Source organism: Leguminivora glycinivorella, chromosome 9 (genome assembly GCF_023078275.1).
Source record: "Leguminivora glycinivorella isolate SPB_JAAS2020 chromosome 9, LegGlyc_1.1, whole genome shotgun sequence".
In the NCBI taxonomy this organism is placed as follows: Eukaryota; Metazoa; Arthropoda; class Insecta; order Lepidoptera; family Tortricidae; genus Leguminivora; species Leguminivora glycinivorella.
In genome coordinates this window covers 332,093-354,254 of record NC_062979.1, presented here as the reverse complement: position 1 = coordinate 354,254, position 22,162 = coordinate 332,093, and the positions used below count along the sequence as shown (strand labels likewise).

The following is a 22,162-nucleotide window of genomic DNA, read 5'->3' as shown; positions in this document are numbered from 1 at the left end:
GTCGGTTATGAGGGGGTATGAAAAATAAAAGATTGTTTGGCATCTTTATTTTATTAACCTAAGGTTGTTGACTCAGGTTTTATACATCAAATATACTTATATTTTAATACAATGTAGAAATTTCACCAAGAAATATAAACCAGATTATTTATTTTATACTTATATTTACTTATACACAAGTGATAATATTTTTTTATCTTTCTCAAAATCTCCCCCTAGCAGTTTGCGTATTCCCCTTCGCACTGGAGTCCTCGTGTGCCTGAAAAAGAACCTTGTTTCAATGCACTGAAGAATATTTTACCTTAATTAGGTGTTTTTTTTATGTAAAAGGGCTAGCAGACAGTTCACCTGATGGTAAGCGATCACTGTAGCCTATGGACGCCTGATACATCAGTGTTGGTCCGCCACCGCGTCAAAGAAGCCACCGCACCTCATCCTCCGCCGGCTGAGCACCGCACCGCTCCATGCACGCCCGCCGGACACAAGAAGAAGCCCTCGTCAGCCCCATCGGAGCCGACACGTAGGGACGTCGAGGCTGGAAACCCGACTCCCCCCAACGACATACGCAGCCCCTAACGGACAACCGAAACAGCCCCAGCCTGCCCCTAACGGTGCAGGCAACCCCGGACGACGGACACGGAGTCCCGCCGTCCCCCAGCGACCGCAGCAAGCCCACCGGACACAAGGGAGGAGACGGAGCAGGAGCGTCCGCCACCCCCCGCCCCGCGCAGCGCAGCCCCCCCGGGCGCGCGCCGCGCACCAGCACCCCGGTTAATTCGGGGGAAGAATAGACCTGGCTGTTGTTACAGCCAGCGCCAGATGCAGCCACAGAGGGCAAGCCCTGATATGGCCTCCTCACACCTCCCCACTCAAGGGAAGGAGTGCAAGATGACACGAGTATTGTATCAGTGTTGGTGGTGCGTTCCGGCCTTTAAAATGGGTGTGCGCTCTTTTCTTGAAGGTCGTTTCGGTCGGTTTTAACAGGAAAATAGATAGTTGCAAATTCTAGATGATTACATGATGTCATTGCAATAGCAATAGTTATTTATACCTGCATTAGTCATGCACATTCAATACTTGTTGATGTTTACCAATGCACTAGCACGTATGTATGTTGCCGGCCGATCGTTATATCCGCCATAACGTCAAGTTTCTACGCATAATTATTATGAAAAGTGAAAATCTTTGTCTCGTTCCCTGGATTGTGGAAGCTCCGATATTGATACTAAAGCAACCTAATATAATAGTATCAATATAATAGGTTATATAATCATAAGGACGTTGTCGTCTGAAATTACAACATAAATTATTTAGGCATAAATAAAAAATAAATATTATGGACATTCTTACACAGATTCACTGTCCAACGTTAAGCTCAACGTTAAGGCTTGTGTTGCAGGTACTCAGACAACGATATATATATATATATATATACATAGAAAACATTCATTGTACATTGTAGAAAACATTCATTGTGCGTCATGAATGTTTTCTATGTATATAACATAGAAAACATTCATGACGCAGGAACAAATATCTGTGCTCATCAGTCTCATCACACAAATGCCCTTACCGGGATTCGAACCCAGGAGGCATGGAACGATACATATAATCTACTCGATTTGTAGTCAAGGATATTGTAGGAACACTAAGTAGTAGATTAATATGCTAATTTTCTCTCACACGTTAATATGTACCTAAACTAGTAACTATCGCGGCATCGGCACTGCGAAGCCTTGAAACTATGTAGCGTAATCCCTGACTTTACACTAAACTTGTTTGTAAATACCAAGCATTGAACTATAACGTGCCTATCATATTATGATTTCGTCGTGTTTATAAACTAAGTTGTCAAAGTAGGTATATCGTCACTACTTTGAAAAATCTCGTATTTCAAGCTGCTTCTCAAAGTTAAAACGCAGTAAGTCTATATGCATTCCATACATACATACTACAATTTTCTTTTCATTGACAGACGAAGATACAAGTTTTTTAAAAAGTAGTGACGATATACTACCTATAGGTGGCAAATAAGTATTTAACCCGCATGTCTGGTTGAATTCCGCAATTGGACAGGAGTGTAACATCTGTATTTTGTACATACCTTAATAACAATAGAGGTCCTCGGGCCAGTGTTCCACAAGGCCCCGTGTTGGTCGACGAAGGCAGCCTCCACGGCCACAGTATACAGCCCAGGGGCGGAGACAGCCACCAACTGCTGTGCCGAGAAGAAGTCTCGCACGGGGGCCACGGTTTGAGTCGCCGAGAGCACGGGAGGCACGTTCGTCAGTTCCACCGTCTGTGGAAAGATATTGAACTTTATTGATTTGCTTATTATGATGTTTAGTAGTTGTTGGGTTGAGAAGAAATCTCGAGCAGAGGCAACACTACGCTTCAATAGAAGAATAACAGTCAAGTGGGCATTTTCGCGAAAAAAGATTCAAAACCTATTTTTTCAAAAATAGGTAAATTTAATGTATTTCCCACTCGATCCCTTTCGATCCTACTAGGTAAAAAAATCATCCCAAATTTAATTTTTCCACTTCGTCACCATTTTTCAAATACTTAGTACAGCGCTTACAAAGTGGAAATTATGTGAAATAATAGAAGATTTTGGGACCATTTTATTGTCTTTTGTTTTTTGTCCTAGATCAATAGCTCCTGATTCTGAGTAGGAAAAACAAAATTTACCTACCTTAGAAAATTTTTTTTGGTGATTGTTCTCACGAAAATGCCCAAGTGAAACTCGAATTGGGGTGAACAATTAACAGGTGTTTTGCTCAAGTTACTGGTTCGATATTTTAGTTGTATGTCAATAGAGGCCATGTATATGGAAGGGTCGATTGTTTGTGGAACAAGTTACCTTCTCGTTAGTACGCGGATGCGGTGTGGCGGTGACAGTGAGCTGCACTGACTTCACTTGGCGCGGCGGCTGCGACTTGCTGAAACAAACATGACAAAATTAATCACTGTAACGGCATACCTTAAAAAAAGATCTAAGTATATTAGATGTTAATAAGCTCACATGTGTCTTAATAAATTGCGAGATTCCAAAGAATTAGCTTGTATTATTTAGCACATCTATTTAACATGATAACAATGTAGTGTCTTGTGTTACCCTCTCGGCGGCGGCAGGATCACGCCCTCGGCCTTCAGCGCCAGGTGGTGCGTGTGCGGCAGCGCCGCTGCCTGCTCCGCCCCTCTCCCTCCTACACAACAATATTATATACGTACTAATACTTCTACAATAACCTAAGCGCAAAAACACACAAAAATATTATATAATAACCTAAGCGCTAGTGGCCTAGCGGTAAGAGCGTGCGTCTTTCAATCCGGAGGTCACAGGTTCGAACCCCGGCTCGTACCAATGAATTTTTCGGAACTTATGTGCGAAATGTCTTTTGATATTTGCTAGTCGCTTTTCGGTGAAGGAAAACATCGTGAGGAAACCGGACTAATTCCAATAAGGTCTAGTTACCCTTCGGGTTGGAAGGTCAGATGGCAGTCGCTTCCGTAAAACTAGTGCCTACGCCAAATCTTGGGATTAGTTGTCAAAGCGGACCCCAGGCTCCCATGAGCCGTGGCAAATGCCGGGATAACGCAAGGGTGATGATGATGATGAGTTCTACAATAACCTGCAACTCAACTTTAATATTACAATGAGATTTCAATACACTTCGACTATTTCGAGATTTGCTTTAAGTACTTAGATGCTTCACGAGAGAGAAACTTTAGAACAGGGGCCTATTGCATAAAAAATTACAACTCATATTACAAGCGCTAGTCCCCATCCAATTCCTTTTATAAGAAAGAGAGTTCCACTTGTAATACAAGTTGTAAATTGTGTCGCTTAACTTCAAACTTGGGTTAATCCATTCTGCTATGAGGTTGATTATCTTTCAGATAATAATATTTTTTTAAATATAATCAACCTCGCGGTTCCCGTGTGGTGACGGGTTAAAAATTTCACCACCCCCTTTCTTCCCGTGGGTGTCGTAAAAGTCGACTGTGGGATATGGGTTAAATTGTGGCGTAGGCGAGAGGCTGGCAACCTGTCACTGCAATGTCACAATTTGCATTTCTTTCAACTCCTTTTTGCCAAGAGTGGCACTGAAACTTAGTAGTTCATGTGTTCTGCCTACCCCTTCATGGGATACAGGCGTGATTATATGTATGTATGTATGTATAATCAACCTTAAAGCAGAATGGATTTACCCAAGTTTGAAGTTAAGCTACACAATTGTTATGCAATAGGCCCCCGGATTTAACATATTCATACGACTAAAATTTACTTTCAAAACCCGATTTAAAAAAAAAACTAATTTCACGAGGCACGAGTGTAGCATTGCTCGACTGACAAGTCGGTTAGTCTCATAGTTTGAATAAATACCTGGAGTGAGTGACAATCTGCAGAGGGCGCCACAGGCGCGGGCTTCACAGACAGCACGCGGCCACACTGCGCCCACGCAGCACGCTCGGACTGCCGCTAAAACTGCTTCTGCGTGCTGTACGACACAAGTTGAAAGTTCATTTTTTATCAAGCAGAAACATGTTTAAAATGTTAATAATAGCACCGGATTTTAAAAATGGAAAACTCAGACCTTTCATGTCGTTCTTTCATTACTCATCATCTCGAAAACCTATATAACGACTCCCATGAGTTATTTCAAAGGATTTGTATGAACTTATCGTGCGTTATCCCGTTGCCCGTACTAGGGTTATCGAATAGTTTATCGGAAATGTTGACAATAGCCTCAGCAGCAGCAGGTGCCAGAGCTATCTTCCCGTCGAGACTCTTGGGTTTGATATGTGTTATAAACTCTTTGATAGCTGTGTTCTATAACCACAGATGTCATATATACCATAGATCAAGCAAACGTATCTACTTAGCGTGTCAAATGAACTCAGTGAAATCCACTGAGTTGTCCGTCTTTACTCGCAGCTTGCAGCTTTCGGGCGTCAATTTTTGTAAGTTGAAGTCAACCAAAACATAAAAAATGCCTCGTTACGTGATATTCAATTGCAACAACACAAAAATTATGAACAATCAAGAGCCTGAGACATATTTAAAATTACAGGCAAGAATAAACTTCAGTACAAAATTTGACACGATCGGCCCCTATACAAATATATGAATTTGTTTCTTCTATCTAAATTAAGTTCTGTGTCTATAACTCTACAATTATACTAGAGATGGCGTTGTTCCAGAAACTATGACCTAGAAAACCTAATAACGACTCCCATGAGTTATTTCAAAGAATTTATATAAACTTACTCGGTGCGTAATCCCGTTGCCCGTACTAGGGTTATCGAAGAGTTTATTGGAAATGTTGACAATAGCTTCAGCAGGTGCCAGAGCTATCTTCTCGTCGAGACTCTTGGGTTTGATGTCCGGGACGAAGAGTGCGCGCGCGGCCGCCTGCCCGGTGATGCGCTCCAGGAACTCGGATAGCTGGGTGAACGTGTGCTGAGAACTGGGGGTTGGTTAAGGAATATATTTAATAGTATTACAAATTTTGGAAAATTTTAAGAAATGTCAATCAACCGACGAATATTAATTTAAAGTGATCAAGCCGATAAAGGGCGTTTGTCCCTTTCTATCACACCAATACGTCGGAAGTTGAAGCTACATATTGTAATGAATGTAAAAAGGATACATTTGAAGATGCGTCAGCGTAGCCTCATCAGCATGGAAGGCGGTCCTGGCGATGTGCGCGTACCGCGCCGCCACGCCGCGCGCCGCGCGCGCCGCCGCGCGGAGAGCTGCTGCGCATAAACCGGCCGCCGCGCACGGCGAACGAGACGCCTGCGCAACGAGGTACGACATGTCATGTAGTGTGTCAGTCTACTCTACTCTACATGCCTATACAATGGGATACGACATCTAAGGCCCACTTGCACCAACCACTTAAGTCAGGGTTAGTGGCCTGTCAACTGTCGAATTCCATATAAAATGGTGGGTTAACCCTCCATTTTCGTTGGCGCAAGTGGCCCTAAATGTAGTGTAGGAGGGCGACACTCAAAGTTTTTAGAACTGCCCACTTGTAAAGAATATAATTCGAAATTAATTTTACATTTTAGAACTTTTTGCCAATATGTGTGAATTTCAATAATTTATCGTTTGTTTTACGATTTGGCAGCAAAATCAAAATTGTATGTTTCGCTTCAGCACTAAAATTTCCGTACCATGTATTTCTATAACTTTCGATGTCATTGAAGTCAACAAAAGAGTTATATTATAATAGACTTCGTTTGGCCTTTCACAATGAAGTCCCATCTCGTGGCACTGTTTACAACTGGTTTAATAAAATTGAACGTGGTTGCACTAATTTCACCGATGATCAGCGTGAGGGACGGCTTTTTACGGCGATGACCGAAGATAATATCAGTGGTGTGTGGTGTATGATAGAGACTGATTAAAAAGTGACCTATCAGCAAATTCCGAGAATCTTAGGCATCGGTATGTGTCAAGTGCACAAATTCTACCATGGATATTTAGTAGGGAGGAGGCTTTGTGCCCGTTGGATATCTCATAATTTGACTGAGATCCAAAAACTACCTCTAAAGACGAGTGGGAAAAGTGCTTTTCTCAATGGTTTCATCGGATGCAGCGATGTATTGATGGAAAGGAACACTATTAAAAAAAAAAACTAATAACTTATTTGTTCAGTTTTTGATTGTATAAAATTTCAATTTAGGCTTCGTAGACGTGCGAGTGTAGTCTCACCGGCGTGGCGGCGCGGTTGTCGCTCGGCGCGCGGACCGCGCCGCCGCGCCGGCGCCGCGACCCGAGCGCCGGCTGACGAGCGGCCGCCGCCCGAGTTACCCGCTCCTTACCTCCCGGCACGACGCCGCGGCCTCGATAACGACACCTGTCGATAACTGACCTGTGCTACAGCAGGCGGGGGTTGCGTGCACAACACCCTCGCTCTGTCCGCCGTCCTCGCTAGCGTGCTCAAGGCTTGTGCTCTAGCCGCGATCCAAGCGCCGGCGAGCGGCGTGCAGGCGGCGCAGCCCGCGCAGCCCGCGCAGCCACCTCCCGCGGCGCCGGCGCCGCCCCAGCCGCCCGCCACCTCCCAGCACGACGCCGCCGCCTCCAGCCCCCTCATACCTGAGGACCGTATCATTACACATACACGGTCAAGTAAAACGGACCGTTCACACTTTGTATTGTGACCTTTCACGTCATAATGAAAAGTTATTCATTGTGACCACAAAAGTCCCTATGCCAAGTATGAACGGTCCTTTTTATTTCAACCCGTATATTGTTTTTTTTTTTCTTAGCCTATTGGAGTGTCCCACTGCTGGGCGAAGGCCTCTCCCCTGGCTCTCCATAATTCCCGATTCTCCGTTACTTCCGGCCAGTTATTTAGGAAGTCGTCAAGATCGTCCCGCCATCTTTGCCTGGGCCTGCCCGGCCCACGCTTCTTCGTCGGCATCCACTTGGTGGCTATGTTAGCCCACCTATCCGGATGCATGCGATAGACGTGGCCGGCCCAGTCCCATTTACATAAGCCTGGCGGTTTTTCTGCCAACGTCAGCAATGCGAGTCTTAGAGCGCAGCGTGGTGTTACGGACGCGGTCGGTCCTTTTAACACCTAAAATTTATTGTTTGTATTGTTTCGTTTTCTTTCAACCCCTTATTTGCCAAGAGTGGCACTAAAGCTTTAGTAGTTTCATGTGCTCTACCAACCCCTTTGTGGGATACAGGCGTGATTGTATGATGATGATGTATGATTGCTTGTTATTTATGTGAAATTCAAACGAAACGACGAGAATCAATCCGGTTTGTCAAACGCTTCAAATCTAAAATATCAGCTAGCGATTTTCCTAGTCCACGTCGCGAGACAGTTTTGCCGCAAACGGCTACTTAAGGTCGGTCGCACCGAACCGTCTGTATCCGTTAAAGCGTTCGTTAAATTTTATCGTATGGAAAGTTCCATAAACGTCTGCTGCGTGACGATGATGTGTCTGTCAAATGTGGTCGATGCGACTGGCCCTTAGTCTGCTTCGGCGAAAACGCTCGCATTTTCCACAGCCGAGCGACCTGCCTCGGTCGAGGCGTGTACACGTTGTTCATTTGCAGCTCGAGGAATATGCCTCGCAACACCACTCGCCGCATGTGGATCCGGTTATTTAACAAACAGTATACAAAAACGGATTTTACCTTGTTCAACAAGTTCAGCGTCCGCCTTGGCAGCTCGGTACAACGAGGCCAACCAACGCTGTGTGGCCTCGGAGCTTGCCGCTCCCAGTAACCCTTCCAACACATGTGTTGCTAAACGGTGATGCCCATATCTGTAAACAGATTGACCTATCAGTATGGCAAAAAGTTTCAGCTGGACGTCGTGACAGTGGACATGGAAGAGAACAATCTTACGCCTAAGAATGCCGAAGACCGAGCGCAGTGGAGAAGACTGAGCAGGAAAGCGGACGCTGGCGCTAGGCCGGGAAAACGCTAGGTTGATGAAGAAGACTACCTATATCAATAAGTTTCAAACTTTAAGACATACGAAGATCTGTTCTTTGGAACCACTTTATTTTGTATACCAGCAGTGTTGACTCTTACCTTAGCGCAGCTCTACCGACTTTATACTTGGTCCACCCATCAGCGCTACTGATCGCTTCTTTGATCTTCTCCTACTAGGCGCTCTTTACCTTGCATTAGAGCGCTTTGACTTCCTGCACCCTGTAACTATGTTTATACCTTAGAGCAGTTCTAGCCACTCTACACTTGGTCCACCCATCAGCGCTACTGATCGCTTCTTTGGTCTTCTGCCAGCCACTCTTTACCTTGCATTTGACTTTGCCTTCCTATAGTTAATAAAGTTCGACTTACCTTAGAGCAGCTCTAGCGACTCTATACTTGGTCCACCCATCAGCGCTACTAATAGCTTCTTTGATCTTCTCCTGCCAGCCGCTCTTGATCTTGCATTTGAGCGCTTTAGCGGCTCTCTCTTGGAATATCACGGTGCAGAGGAGCACTAGCGCTGTGCCGTCTTCTACTGGCTCGGATATGTCGGCTCTGCGGAATCAAATATAAGGTAATATGGGTTAAAAGATATTTTTTTCACGTTTGACCTATAATTTTGTCATTTATGATGTTCTGGTTTTCATCCGGGATTCGACTCCAAAAATGCACTGTTAATATCGTCTTTTCCCGAGGGATAGATAAAAAAGAAGTATGAAAATGAATGCCCCCTTTCCCCAGGCCCCCAAGGCCTCGATCAAGGCCAAAACGCTCCTCCTGTCTCCAACCAGTGGCTCGTAATTAAAAAGTCAGTAATCGACCGATGATATATTCGGCTTCTAAAGTAGACTATGCTACAAGATACCTTACCCGTCCATGAAATCAGTCAGTGTAAGTGTCAGGGCTCCATGACTGCCCCCAAGGCCTCACACAAGGCCAAGGCTCTCGGCCCCCCTTGTCTCCAGCCAGTCGCTCGCAGTTGAAAAGTATGTAGTCTACCGGTGATATATTCGGCTTCTAATGTGGATAATGCCACAAGATGCTAAAGATATCTTACCAGTCCATAAGATAAGTTAACGTAAGGGTCAGGGCCCCATGAGTGCCTCCGTCTAGGGTCCCCAAGGCCTCCAACAAGACCAAGGCCGTTGGGCCCCCTTGTCTCCAGCCTGTCGCTCGCAGTTGAAGTCTGTAGTCTACCGGTGATATATTCGGCTTCTAAAGTTGACAATGCCACAAGATATTGCAGATCTTACCCGTCCATCAAGTCCGTTAGAGTCAAAGTTAGGGCCCCATGAGTGCCTCCGCCTAAGGCCCCTAAGGCCTCCAACAAGGCCAAGGCCCTCGGGCCCCCTTGTCTCCAGCCAGTCGCTCGCAGCTGAGACGTCAGTAGGAGACCGGTTCGTGGTGCGTATTCGGCTGGCGCTGCGTTGCATAGTTGTACCTGTCAAGAGATATCAGAGCTTGTTTGTGAGTTATGTGTTTTTTTCACCTAGGAATACCGTAAATATAGCGGGCGAGTCATCGTGTGTCAGAAATATAATTAAGGACTATTATATGACACCATACATAGGTACGTAACTACGTTTGAAACTAGATAATAACTATTGCCCGTGCAGGTCGTAAATTATATTTTTTATTTTCAAACATACCTTATATATACTACAAATTTTACTACAGTTATACCGGGTGGCGAATTTACAGAAACATTGTTTTAGATTTATGTGTGATAGTAATGACTAATTAGTCAACTCCGTGTAGACTATTACTTATTGTTCGTGCAAGCGGTGCAAGAACCATGCACATTATGCCAGCCTCGTTATCAGAGCCACATTCCTAATGTTAGGTATGTCTCTGTCTATTTAAAACAAGTATGTTAATTTTTGTAGTCATTCTCTTTCCACAGCAAATGTGTCACTCTAATATCATACTGTTATACAAGAAGGGTGACAGGGCTGATATAGGTAATTATCGCCCTATCAGCCTTGTCTCCCACCTGTACAAAACTTTTATCAAAATTATAGAAAGCCGTATCTCAGGCCGCCTCGATCGCCACCAACCACCCGAGCAAGCAGGATTCAGGCCAGGCCTCTCTACCACCGACCATCTGCACTCTGTAAATCAAATAATTGAAAAATGCCAAGAACATAGACTTCCACTTTATATTGCCTTCATAGATTACTCCAAAGCTTTTGATAGCATCACACATGAATCCATTTTTACTGCCCTGTTAGACCAAGAAATAGATCCACCTTACATTAATCTCTTGAGCAACATATATAGAAATAGTACCGCCGCCATTAAACTGCAATCATCTGGCCCTTCCTTCAAAATAGAGAGAGGAGTTAAGCAAGGAGACCCACTATCGCCGAAACTCTTTACCAGCACTCTGGAACACGTCTTCAGAAAACTTGCGCCTAGTTGGGGAGAGAAGGGGCTCGTCGTCGGAGAACGCAGATTAACCAATCTACGGTTCGCTGATGACATAGTCGTTTTCTCCTCAACCGCTTCCGAGTTACAAGAAATGCTTGAAGAACTAAGCACTGCAAGCCTCGAGATTGGACTGAAGATGAATATGTCAAAGACCAAGCTAATGACTAATAGTACACCACGTAGGATAGAGGTAAGTGGAGAACAGGTTGCATATGTCAATGAGTACATTTATTTGGGCCAATTGGTTTCCCTCCAGGCACGTCAAGAAAAAGAGATCGAAAGACGAATTGAAAACGCCTGGAGGAGCTATTGGTCCATGAAACATCTTATGAAAGGTAATCTTCCGATGACACTCAAACGGAAGCTCATGGACATATGCATACTCCCTATTCTGACCTACGGTGCACAGACTTGGTCTTTGACTAAAGCTCAGAAGTCCAAGCTCGGGGTTTGCCAACGAGCCATGGAGCGTAGCATACTAGGTGTCAAATTGGTGGATCGAGTCCGGAACACCACGCTACGCTCTAAAACTCAAATCGCCGATGTAGCTCGGAAGGCGGCCAAGTTAAAATGGGACTGGGCTGGTCACGTCTGCCGAATGCCTAATGAGTTGTGGGCCAAACTCACTACAGTGTGGGAGCCCGAAAACTCTGATCGGGGATCCGGCAGACCTCGCCGGCGATGGAGGGATGAACTGGACTCCTTCTTGGAGGAATGGTCAGACATAGCACTGGATAGAGATCAGTGGAAAAATTGGGGGGAGGCCTTTGCCCAGCAGTGGGACACGACGGGCTCCAAATAATAATAATAATTCTCTTTCCAATTGAATTGTGGTATACAACATGTCGCATATACTGCGTGTTATTTTTGGCTGGTCATTATTATATTCAGTATGTGGCTTTCTCCGAAACGTCCCGGGAGCGAGTGATGACTCCGACCCGGGGGAGCCGCTGTTCCTGACGCCATACCTCGAGCGCGGCGACCTCGACCACGCGCGGCGGCTGGCGCGGGTCACCCTGGGCGACAGCTTGGCTGATATAGAGAGCTACTCCGGCTTCTTCACCGTCGACAAGGCCTACGACTCCAACCACTTCTTCTGGTACTTCCCGGCCATGTCCGAGGACCGAGGTAAAGCCCCCGTGGTCCTGTGGCTGCAAGGCGGCCCGGGCGAATCCTCCATGTTCGGTTTATTCGTAGAAAACGGACCGATACAAGTCGTAAATAGGAAAATTGAACGGAGGCAATACCACTGGGCGCTCAATCATCACCTCCTTTACATCGACAGCCCCGTGGGGGCGGGGTTCAGTTTCACCAACGACACGAAGGGGTATTGTACGAACGAGACGCAGGTCGGCGAGCAGCTCTACTCGACTCTCACGCAGTTCTTCCAACTGTTCCCGGAGCTGCAGCCAAACGATTTCTTCATAACGGGCGAGTCCTACGCCGGGAAATACGTCCCGGCTCTCGCCTACACCATCATGAAAAAGGCCGAAACTAAGGTAAACCTGAAAGGGCTCGCGATCGGGGGGCCTTGGATAAATCCCGACACTCAGAAATATTATACAAAGTATGATCTGTGTCGCGACGACAGTCGCAATATTCAAAAAGTTTTGAAAGTCAATGAAACGATAAATGACCAATGGGAAAACAAAGAATACGTTCCGGTGATAAATACAAACGAAGTAAGAAAAGCTATCCACGTCGGGGACTCGTTATTTACCCACCTCAACGGCACCGTGTACTCTTACCTGACAGTCGACGTATGCCAATCTATGGCTCCGTGGTTATCGGAGATACTAGATCGGTACCCGGTGACGCTGTACGACGGGGAGTTGGATGAGATAGTGCAGTACAAGGGGGTTGTAGATTTCTTGCGGAATCATTTTAATTTCACGGGTGCGGAGGAGTATAAGTTAGCCTCGCGGTATGAATGGCGGGTGGATGGGAAGCCGGCGGGTTGCGTGCGGCGCGCGCGGCGGCTGACCGAGATCTACGTACTCGGCGCCACGCACTACGCACCCGCGGACCAGCCCAAGCGAGTTTTGGACATGATCACGAGGATCACGAGCGGGAAGGGCTTTGACCAGAAGGAAATTTGCAACATACCGTAACGACGAATAACTGATGGCGATTAAACATTTCTGTAATGCCTTTGTATTTGCCTCGTTTTAAAGTATTTATTAAATTAAATTAAATTAAATTAAATATCATTTATTTCAGAAATAAATTTCCATATTGTATTAGTAACTTATTGCTATTCTTAACCTATGTTAGTGACATTTATGTAATGATTTTTCTATGTTCTCCGTCAGCGAGCGGACTCTTTAACGCGAGTTCGGTTAACCGTTTACATGATTTGATTTGACTTCGTTCATTTCTAATTGGAAATCACCATGATATTTTAACTTGAATTAAAAATAGCACAATTTCACAAAAATCGTCATATGTATTTATATACAAATTATAACAATCAAGAAACAATAAATAATAAGAATGTCAAATAAAACGATACAATAAAAAATATATATTAAATTAATGTGCCCATTAATTGCCACCCCGCTAGACGGATAAGGTCTGTCAGTTAAAGAAAAAAATAAGAACTCCTCGAAAATTTCAAGTCAAAATTTTATCACTTAGCTTATCTTGGCACTGCCTTTACATATTTCGTATTTATTTCCGGCAGAATGTAGAGCTTTACCAATACGAATCTTATCTTATTATAACTTTAAACGAGCAATGCATGTATAGGTATTTATTTATATATACCTACCGGCGATCTCGGAAACCGCTCTTACGATTTCGCTGAAATTTGTTGTGGGGGTTTTCGGGGGAAAATCGATCTAGCTTATTCTTAGGTCCCGGAAAACGCGAATTTTCGAATTTTCATGCGTTTTTCTTATGCATTAATAAACGCAAAATACGGTCGCTAATTTCATCGTCCGAGCACCGGCGGCGCGTAGCTCCGTCGTAATAGCGTCGGTCTAACAATCGCAGGTTAGGGTTCGAATGCCAGCCGGAAATAAGGTTTTTTTTTAAATATTTTTACGAGTTTTTTTTTTAGTATGAATAGGTAGACGTTTGACCACGATCACATCTGATGGTAAGTGATGATGCAGTCTACGGTGGAGCACGCTTACCTATGAGATACCTATTCACTCTTGCTTTGAAGACCTGGATATAATAAAATACTCGCCCAGGTACTTTTGAATGAAGAACGGGCGTGTCAGGATAAGCTAAGTTCTTCCCCCCCCCAGCGAGTTCCAGCGTGTACAAAGGACTCGTAAAGAGAGCACTAACCAGACAGCGCAGAGCCATGCGCAGCGGGCGTATAGTGTCCTGTCCGTCGGGCACGCCCGTGGCGATCACTATGTTCTCGAGGGCCAGCATCAGTTCTGCGCCTTCTACGGGTATGCCTTCCTCGTAGCTGTGGACAAAAATTACAATTTTGAAAAACCCCCAATCGCGACATAGTGGACCGATTTTTATGAAACATGGCTAAGAACACTCCCGACTAACTCAGCTTTCAAACAAAAAAAAACTAATCGAAATCGGTTCATCCGTTCGGGTACGATGCCACAGACAGACAAACAGACAGACAGTCGTTTTTGCGTCGGGGGTTAAAAAACAAGTTGTAATTAATAATTTGGCGGGTTTAGACAGAGCGAATAGCGTCGCGGGGAAATGTCCTCGCGCGGCAAACGGTCAAAGTATACGTCTAGTCTACAATAGTAAACGTTATAGGTACAACTAGCCTATGTTAGGTCGGGTTCAGGCCTTCGGAGACGTTGGCTCTCTGTGCTTGTTCCACCGTCTGTACAACGGGAAGTGTTCTGAACAACTTTTTGACCTGGTGCCACCGTCGCGCTTTTATCACCGCACCTCCCGCCAAAGAAACAAAGTTCATCCTCACAAGAACAAACGGGCCTCTCGCTTGTTTTTTCCCAGAACATGCGCGTTGTGAACTGAGCTACCTTCTGAGGTGTTTCCTTTCGTATTTAAGGTTCTCAAATGTGGGCAACACAAAAGTGGCTCCCCTGATGTTGCTTATGTCCATGGGCGACGATCACTGCTTCCCATCAGGCGGCTCGTCTGCTGCCTATATCATAAAAAAAAACTAGTTACCAGTGCACGGCGCGGCGTGTAAGCACGTGCGCGGCGGTCGCGGCGGGACGCAGTGAACTTTCTAGCGCAGCGCGTGCGCATAGATCACGTAAGGCTAGTTGCGCCGAGCCTGCTGCGTCGGCGATCACCGCTGGGCATTCTACTAGGATCTGCAATAGTAAACATACATGATTACAAACAACTCACCGAGGTGTCAAGTGTCTTGTCTCACAGGAGTGTCAAGTGTCTCGTGACACCGGAGTGTCAAGTGTCTCATGACACCGGAGTGTCAAGTGTCTGATGACACCGGAGTGTCAAGTGTCTCATGACACCGAAGTGTCAAGTGTCTCATGACACCGGAGTGTCAAGTGTCTCATGACACCGGAGTGTCAAATGTCTCGTGACACCAGAGTGTCAAGTGTCTCATGACACCAGAGTGTCAAGTGTCTCATCACACCAGAGCGTCAAGTGTCTTATCTCACTGGAGACTGATACGATATAAGTAACATTTCCTAACCCATTCTTACTTGCATAACCTCCAAACATAGCATAGTGTGCTTCGGGTCAGCATCAGCAGCTGTCCGCACTAAAGCTTGCACAGATGCAGCGGGCCACAGGGCTGCGTGTTGGGCCAGAGTCTTCAGGCCGAGTAGCGCGGCCCGGCGGACCGAGGAACGCGCGTCGTTTGTGGCTATACTGAGGAGGAGCTCCACCTGTTAGGTTTTGAAGGAAGTATTTTTACCAACTAAGGAACATTCAAAATGGTTTTAAGAATTTGTTTGTATTATTTTCACACTACTGTGTATCCATACTAATATTATAAATGGGAAAATGTGTGTCTGTTTGTTTGTCCGTTTTTCACGGCAAAACGGAGCGACGAATTGACGCGATTTTTTAAGTGGAGATAGTTGAAGGGATGGAGAGTGACATAGGCTACTTGTTGTCTTTTTCTAACGCGAGCGAAGCCGCGGGCTAAGGCTAGTAATTTATAAACTGAAACAGTTATACAGGGTGTCCCACGGCTATGCCACCTGGAGGGAAAGTACCTTAATATCACAGATGGGATATTTGGCTGAAAGAAGACTTCATTTTATTTGTAAAACTTAGTAAAACTGTGTTCGAGGCGTGCCACCAGTGTGGACCGCTAATGTCTATTTCAATTTATACCTAATTTAATGATTCGATTTTATGAACCTTAGTGAAACCATAAACATTAAGCTTAACGTGGGCATAATATTTTTTTCATCACAACCGCACTTTAAATGTGCTATTGCACGCAGGCGGAGCGTGAGTTATAGAAAAATCGTTCTCCCAAGGGAATAATGAAATTTCTTGTACCGTACTAAACTTTTTTACATCTATTTACATATTTTTTACATTGCGAGTGTGATGAAAAACATTGTGTGTAACTCGGGGAGTATGAATATTACTAACTCGAGTCTTTAAAGCTACTCTCGTTAGTAATATTCAACTTCCTCCCCTTGTTGCACAACATACTAATTATATATTCTCCATCAATACAAATCCCTTGTTACCTGATCTGGCACGTGGACGACGGTGTCGTGAGCGATGGCAGTAAGCGCAGAGATGGCGGCTCGCACTGAACTGGTGGACGGGAACCGCTCCAGGAGAGAGCGGAGCAGTTTGAGCACACCACCAGCTCGCACCGCTATTAATAAAGAAGTCAATAATTTAATTTTTAATTTTATTTATTTTACTTTTTTCATTATTTACGTTAAAAGTTAAAATTAAATTGATGTTGCAATTGTATAATGTTAAATTTATGTTGCAATTGTTAAGTTGTTTTGTGTTAAATTGTAGATTTGTATATTCATATTCATTTCCAAATTCTAATTTTATGCTTGAATACTTTACTTTAATCATGCATGTAAAACTATTTATTCCTGCTTGTTAAAATCATTTTTTTTTAAATTTTACTTGTATTATTTTTCGGAGCAAAGAATTCTGTAATAGCTATAAGGGGAAACTGTTTTGGCTTATGAGTTAACTTTGTTTGTTTACCATGTATTATTATGTGCTGTATGTTTCCCAAATAAATAAAAAAAAAAAAATTAAAATTAAAAATAATGGTCATGCATTCTAAGATAAATTGACTAAGCTGTGGCCACTGAGATATTGATTGTGGTGTGGGTATTATTATTATTATTTGGGCTGGATTGTTGGGGCTGCGTTGGCGCTGTAGCGCTTCGAGGATGTTTGCCGAGAACGGCACTGACGGCTTCCAGGCCGTGCTGCGCAAGCGCGCAGCGTCGTTGTGGGCGCGCGTGCAGGGCGCCAACACTCGTCTGAAGGTTGTTGCTAATAGTGTGGACAGCCCTATAATCATCCAGTGGGATGGGCATGCATCTGAGGCCTAACAGCCATTTTAATTTTATATGATTAATTTTGTTGTTATTTATAATTTAATTATTTTAGTATTCATGTAATTTTAATCTCTAAATTTAAATAAAAAAAAATGTATTTATTTATTATTATGGACCAATAAGTCTGAAATAAATGATTTCAATTTCAATTATATTATATACACCGTGTTTCACTTAACACTAAAAACCTGAAAACAGTTTGTTCAGAATCGAGAGTAGAATCGATTGAGCTATATCTTGATGGGGGTAATATTTTTATTTAAATTAGTATTATTAGTTATTTTTTACGTGCCCATTCTATTGTACTCGTAATACAACATTGTGTATATCGCATTGCTAGAGGTTGTTTACCTTTTTCATTATTTAGGGGTATTAATACTGGCTGGTTACTTGGACGATTATTTTTTCCGCTACTAGTTTGACGTTGTTTGTCAGTTTAATCTTAATGTTTATCATAAGTCATAACAAATTGAACTCGTAGTACCAAATTACAACCTTGTCATTTTGAATATTGGGTTTAAATTTGCTTACTGCGATTACCTGTCCAATTTGAAGTTTACTGTGACAAAGCTTTAAAGTGTTTTACAGTGACATCTTAGCTGTCTATTGGTAAACCTTATGTCGTTGCAGTAACGTACACAAATAAATAGTCTTATGGTTTATGATGGTAGTTATCAATTATTTTATTGAGTATAGAGCTAAAAATCAAGTAGAGCTGTACAGAAAATTAAAAATTCAATTTAAAAAAAACTAACCATCAGATTAACAGATGAATACTCTAGATGAGTTTAAAAAAATAAAAATCACTTGGGGTGTCTGAGGTTTTGAGTGATACCGGAAACACGTTGTATATTATTTGATACACTAGCAGCTGATAACTGATGCATGTATATCACTGCACATGTTTATCTATAGTTAATTGTTTATATTTTAATTTTAAATGTTTATCAAATCTGTTTTGGAAACTGTTCACTGAAGGAGCACTTATCACTGTTCTATCAAGCTGTCATCCTGGCATTCTAGCAAACTGTCTCTGAAATATCACAATTTTGTTTTCTTAAACCCACTGAACACTACAAAATTGGCAGTTTCATGTGCTCTGCTTACCTCTTCTGAGAATACAAGTGTGAGTAACGTATGATAAATAAGGAATGAGAACAAACTCAACCAGTAGCATACCTCCTCCGTGAACGGTCCTTAAGGCTCTCACGAGCTTGGCGCGCCTTTCTGCACCTGTGCTCTCACATTCCACCATGTCCGATAACTTGTTGCACATCGCTACCGCAAAGGCACTGGAATTGGTAATATTGGTATACATTTAAACAAACTATTGATAACTCAAGTTTCATAGAAGTGAGTAGAATGCAATTCGTTATTTTATTTTTAATCTGCGACGCAAAAACAATGGGGTGTTATAAGTTTGATGTGTCTGTCTGTCTGTCTATGTGTGTCTGTCTGTGGAATCATAGCTCCTGAATCAATTTAGATTTTTTTTTTGTTTGAAAGCTGACTTAGTTGGGCGTGTTCTTAGCCATGTTTCATGAAAATCGGTCTGCTATGTTGGGATTTTTTTCAAATTTTTATTTAAAATTAAATACGTACATATAAACAAAAAATAGATCAACATACTTGGAATGTGCAGCAAATCTGGTAGTAGCATAAATAGCAGCCTCGACCTCCACATTGTCATGGCTGTCCAGTCCCCGTCTAATAGCGTGGTGGACATTCTGCCTCTCGGGAATGATCCCAGCCACCGCTCCGAGCGTGCGAAGTGCGAGCGCCCTAGCCACAGGGTCATTCGAATGTAGAACACTGAACACTCGTCTTAAAAACTCATCAACGTTCAGGATCTTGTCCAAATGCTTCTCGCTCTGTTGGCAAACCCGCAGTACCCATAAACGAAGGAAGTTATTGCCCATACGGAAGACGTCGGCAAGTTTCAGAAATGAAGAATTTATGAGTATGGGAAACGGGTATTTTTCGAAGAGACGTGGAAAACGTACTATCGCTTCGCATTGTTCTCCCACTTTTCCTGACCGGAGTCCTGTAAAACAAGCACTTATTATAGGTTTTGCAAGCTTTGTTGGTTGTTTTGTGTACTGTATAGGTTATGTTTGTATACCTTTGTCTAGCTCAGTTAATGCTGAATTAGCATCTTGTTCAGGTTCTCCAGCGTTGTCGCTGAAGGTATTTAGTCGAACGCCGATCATTTTCGGCTATTTCCAATAGAAAATATCAGGATTAAGCAACAAACCTAAACTGACAATAACACAAACTTGATTCATCAACAACAGAAAATGCTCATAGACAGTCGATATTTGACAGCTACTGACAGCGCAGTTTCGGTGCTTATTAGTTTACAAAGAGCTCAGTAGATGGCACATTACAACCATTTTTATACATATCATTGGTTTAAGCTATTCGACGGTAGATGTCGATACTATGTAATAAAAACTTGTAAAAACGTAAACGAAGTCATCGTACAAGAGTTTCTGTAAAACTGTTTACTTATTTAGCAATATGTAGTTAGATTTGTCTAGAAAAGCAATAATGCAGCTTCCTATATTATGGATTAGCGTAGTATTTGACTCCGACGTTTCGAAGACGGCGTTGTCCCTGTGGGCTTGAAGGACTTTTGTTCTGAGTATGGTGTAAGTACTTTTTTTTAACAGGCAATTTATAAGTGGGTACTCATCGAGGCAATTCGCTAACATACCCAATTCAGGTAATCTAACTGGATAGGTTGCTTTAAAATCACAATTTCTCCGAGTCGTCGGTAGGTACTTGTCGGTACTTGATCGGTACTTGATCGGTACCCTTGCGGTACTCGTAGTAAGCAAGCGCAACCTTTTTGTCTAAAACACACCAATGGATCCAACCTGCTTAAACTAACTTTGTCTATTCTCTGTGTTAAGTACCTATTGTGACTTTTCTATTTGTCTGGCCTGTCAGTTTGCCTCTTATCCGTGCTCATGAAGAATCTATTCTTCATGTCCTTGCTCCTTATTTAGTGGGGACGTTTATCGACAAAAAGAGGCCAAACCTTTTTTTTCTTGACCAAAGCATGAAACTTGGCACAGTTGTTCCTTATATCAAAATAAGCCGATTAAGATCGGGAGCCTTCGGGAGCCTCCCCCTGGGGCTCGGGAGGGGGGTCAAAGTACCGCTTCACCCGGCTTGCTTTGAAAAATTCTAACATACCCCGTTTAGTTCATAGGTCATGTTTGGTATCGTTTTCGAGTAAATCAATAACGTAGAATTCATTTTTGGTACTAAAATTATAATTTAATGGTAAATAAAATAAAAAAAAATGAAAAGTTTGAAATTTTCATCTATCATTTACAAATTCAAGTCATCATAAATGTCAAAACTGTTTGCTTTTTCTACAAATAAAAAATATGATATGAAAGCCTATTTAATATAGATTATGAATAATGTAACTTTTACCCACCTTTACTAACGTTAAGTTTTGTAAAAAAAACCTTTAAGCCGCGCGGCGTCGGGACGCCGCGAGCGTAATTTTAAAATGCCTTTATTTTAAAAAACTCTATTAGAACCCGTTTAGCTATTAGGTCATGTTTAGTATCGTTTTCGAGTAAATAAATAACGTAGAATTTAGTTTTGGTACTAAAATGACCATTTAATGTTAAATGAAATTAAAAAAAAAAAAATCTGTGAGTTGCAAATTCAAGTCACCATAAATGTCAAACGGTTTGCTTTTTCTATAAATATAAAAATATGATATTAAAGCCTATTCACAAAGGATAGTACGCGTTCACCTACGCGAGCTTAGACTGTGTGCGGGGAACGCGCCTCTTTCATATATTTGATCGCCAGTGTCAGAGGTGTGTTAATGCATAAATAGAAAAAGATTCATTATTATTGACTCCGGTGTCGACAACGGCAACACTCGGGTCGGACCACACGATCTAAAGACCGACTGTACCTGTTATTTATTCATTGTAGTGAATCCTGAAAGAAATTTATATAATAGTATTTTATACAATCGTGATATAATACAAAACTTTTCAGTCGAGTACCATGTGTAGTACGGTACGAGAGTGAAAAGCTTAATTATATCACTATTGTATACAATACTTTTTCTACGAGTCATCATCTTCATCATCAATGGACGGAAATATCACCATTCATGCAAGTTAAAATTAATGTCAATAGAGTCGTTCACCGTTGTATCAACATCGAATTACCTAGCAACCTATTGTTTGTAATAACCGTCTCTAATTGGCCGATAACGCGACAGATAAAAAAAATGTGTTTCAGATGCAGGAAAATTTGCCAGGTATCGCAAATTAGTATAGAAATTGTATAAAGTTCTATTTTTGAAATTATTATAGTTAACTAAAGTCAATTATAATGAGCTTATTATAATTAGCACTTATAGTTTAGTCTGTGGTATCCTAATTGACAGATTACTCATACTCATACTATACATTCCCTTCACAAAGACATAGCTGGGTACATATGCAACTGCATAAATAGGGCTCTACCCTCTTTATGCAGTTGCATCGGTTTTTGCAACCTGATTTACATTTACATCTTGTAACTTCTAAGCATATACTGGCCACTTCAGTGTTGTCTGACCAGTGTGGTACCCATTCGTCTCCTTCTTCCTTCCATCCCCAAGAAGACGGACTTTGCAAATTTTGGTGTGGCACCAACGCCTGACTCCAAACAAGAACGCCCTGAGTCCCATTTCTCAAAACTGAAAGTTACAAGTTACAAGCGGAAGTCTCTTTGCAACTTGTCATATTAGACA

General features: G+C 42.7%; 1 protein-coding gene across 1 annotated transcript; it reads right to left on the bottom strand.

The window, feature by feature from the left end:
* Positions 1 to 17: 17 nt before the first annotated feature.
* On the bottom strand, positions 18 to 19,658 carry LOC125229669 (integrator complex subunit 7). Its single transcript, XM_048134570.1, has 18 exons — positions 19,508 to 19,658; positions 19,015 to 19,429; positions 18,565 to 18,677; positions 16,537 to 16,670; positions 15,529 to 15,714; positions 15,023 to 15,171; positions 14,198 to 14,324; positions 9,724 to 9,911; positions 8,840 to 9,025; positions 8,168 to 8,298; positions 6,888 to 7,111; positions 5,658 to 5,806; positions 5,276 to 5,474; positions 4,391 to 4,505; positions 3,119 to 3,209; positions 2,864 to 2,942; positions 2,105 to 2,299; positions 18 to 259 (listed from the first exon to the last, which is right to left on the bottom strand). The coding sequence occupies exons 1-18, from the start codon at positions 19,593 to 19,595 to the stop codon at positions 203 to 205; spliced, it is 2,826 nt and encodes a 941-aa protein (XP_047990527.1). The 5' UTR covers positions 19,596 to 19,658; the 3' UTR covers positions 18 to 202.
* Between the last annotated feature and the right edge of the window lie 2,504 nt (positions 19,659 to 22,162).